The 1,680-nt window shown below is 44.5% G+C and overlaps 1 protein-coding gene across 1 annotated transcript; it reads left to right on the top strand.

The window, feature by feature from the left end:
- The first annotated feature begins 289 nt into the window (after positions 1-289).
- On the top strand, positions 290-1,249 carry LOC104434675 (probable glucan endo-1,3-beta-glucosidase BG4). Its single transcript, XM_010047559.2, has one exon. It carries the CDS (start codon positions 290-292, stop codon positions 1,247-1,249), a length of 960 nt encoding a protein of 319 aa, XP_010045861.2.
- The last annotated feature ends 431 nt before the right edge of the window (positions 1,250-1,680 follow it).

The raw sequence follows: 1,680 nt of genomic DNA, 5'->3' as shown, positions 1-1,680 counted from the left end.
GGCTCATGATATCATTAGTTTCGCTTTGACCAAAACTTCTGAGTTTTTGCATATTTGTTCTCTCAAATGGCGATGTTATTAGATCAAAGGAACTAATTCTCGTATTTTATTGTTTTTTATGTCATTCAGCATCGGACTAATGTTACTGTGTTTTGAAGGGTTTTGGATTACTGATTGATGATTAATTTCATGTGCTTGGAGTAGGGTAACAGCGATCCCAAAGATGGCATTGGTCAGTATCATTCCCATGCTATTGACATTCGTACTTGTTCATCACCAAGTCGCAATCATGGAGGCGCGGCTCGATGTCGGCGTGTGCTATGGAATGCTAGGGGACAACCTCCCTTCTCCAGCAGCTGTGGTCCAACTCTACCAGCGCTACAAGATCGGCAAGTTGCGGCTCTTCGATCCGAACCCTGACGCACTTGCTGCGCTAAGAGGTAGCGGGATAGAGGTCACGTTGGGCACCAAAGATCAGGATTTACAAAGCATAGCATCAAGCGTTGATGCGGCTAAGACATGGTTCGACACCTACGTGCAACCGTTCATCGGTAGTGTCAATATTACGTATCTTGCGGCTGGTAACGAAGTGGTCCCTGGAGATCTTGGTAAGTATGTACTACCTGCGATGCAGAATCTACAAAGGGTTATTAATGACTATGGACACAGTGGGATACGCGTAACCGCCGTGGCCCATGGTTCTTCCTTAGGGAATTCTTATCCGCCGTCGAGCTCCACAATCTCCGATAAGGCTCGTGACGACATGGTCGGGATTTTAAAATTTTTGTCGAGCAGTGGCTCGCCGTTGCTGATTAATATTTATCCATACTACGCATACATCTCCGATCCGGCAACAGTGAGATTGGATTACGCTCAATTCACTGCGACGGGCACAGTGGTTCAGGATGGCTCCTTGGGTTACTCAAACTTGCTCGATGCGATGGCCGACAGCTTTTATTGGGCGATTGAGAAGGAAGGCGTGACCAATGTGAATTTGGTAATTTCAGAGAGCGGCTGGCCTTCGGCTGGAAATGGGGACTTCACCACTCTTGAGCTTGCACGAACTTATAATCAGAACCTTGTGAAGAGGTTTCTGGCCAATACCGGGACGCCTAAGCATCCGGACCGTAGCTTGGGAGGCTACATCTTCGGCATGTTCAATGAGAATCAGAAACCTGCCGGCATCGAGCAAAATTTCGGACTATTTAATCCCGACGGAACACCGGTTTACGATATAGTGTTTAATTAATGCATCCTATGTAAGATAATTGATGAACACATATTCATCTCTATCTAGCAACAGTGAGGTGTTCTGCAATATGCAGACTGCTACTATATTGAATAAACTATCTTTGGTTTATTATAAGTTTGCTCTCATGTTCATATAATCTTGATTTTTCAAGTCGTTGACTTTGATTATATTATGTTTTCTACAATGGAATACATGTGCATGGTAAAAGCATGGTTCAATACCTGCTGACAGCAAAAGTTCAAACCGGGCATGTAATGTGGTGACATGCACATCAACTTTAAGTCCCATACTTGTCTGTTGCGACCTATTCCTCCGGGCTTTTGATTCCTAGGGATAGATTTAAAGGTACTTGTTCAAGTGACAGTCCTCAAGGTGCATCACATAAAGAGGGCTCACAAACATTATCTTTAATGTTCATCCAGGAGGTC

This window comes from Eucalyptus grandis, chromosome 2, assembly GCF_016545825.1.
Source record: "Eucalyptus grandis isolate ANBG69807.140 chromosome 2, ASM1654582v1, whole genome shotgun sequence".
Taxonomy (NCBI): Eukaryota; Viridiplantae; Streptophyta; class Magnoliopsida; order Myrtales; family Myrtaceae; genus Eucalyptus; species Eucalyptus grandis.
Note: the sequence above shows the minus strand (reverse complement) of the source record. Positions and strands in the feature narration are given on the sequence as shown.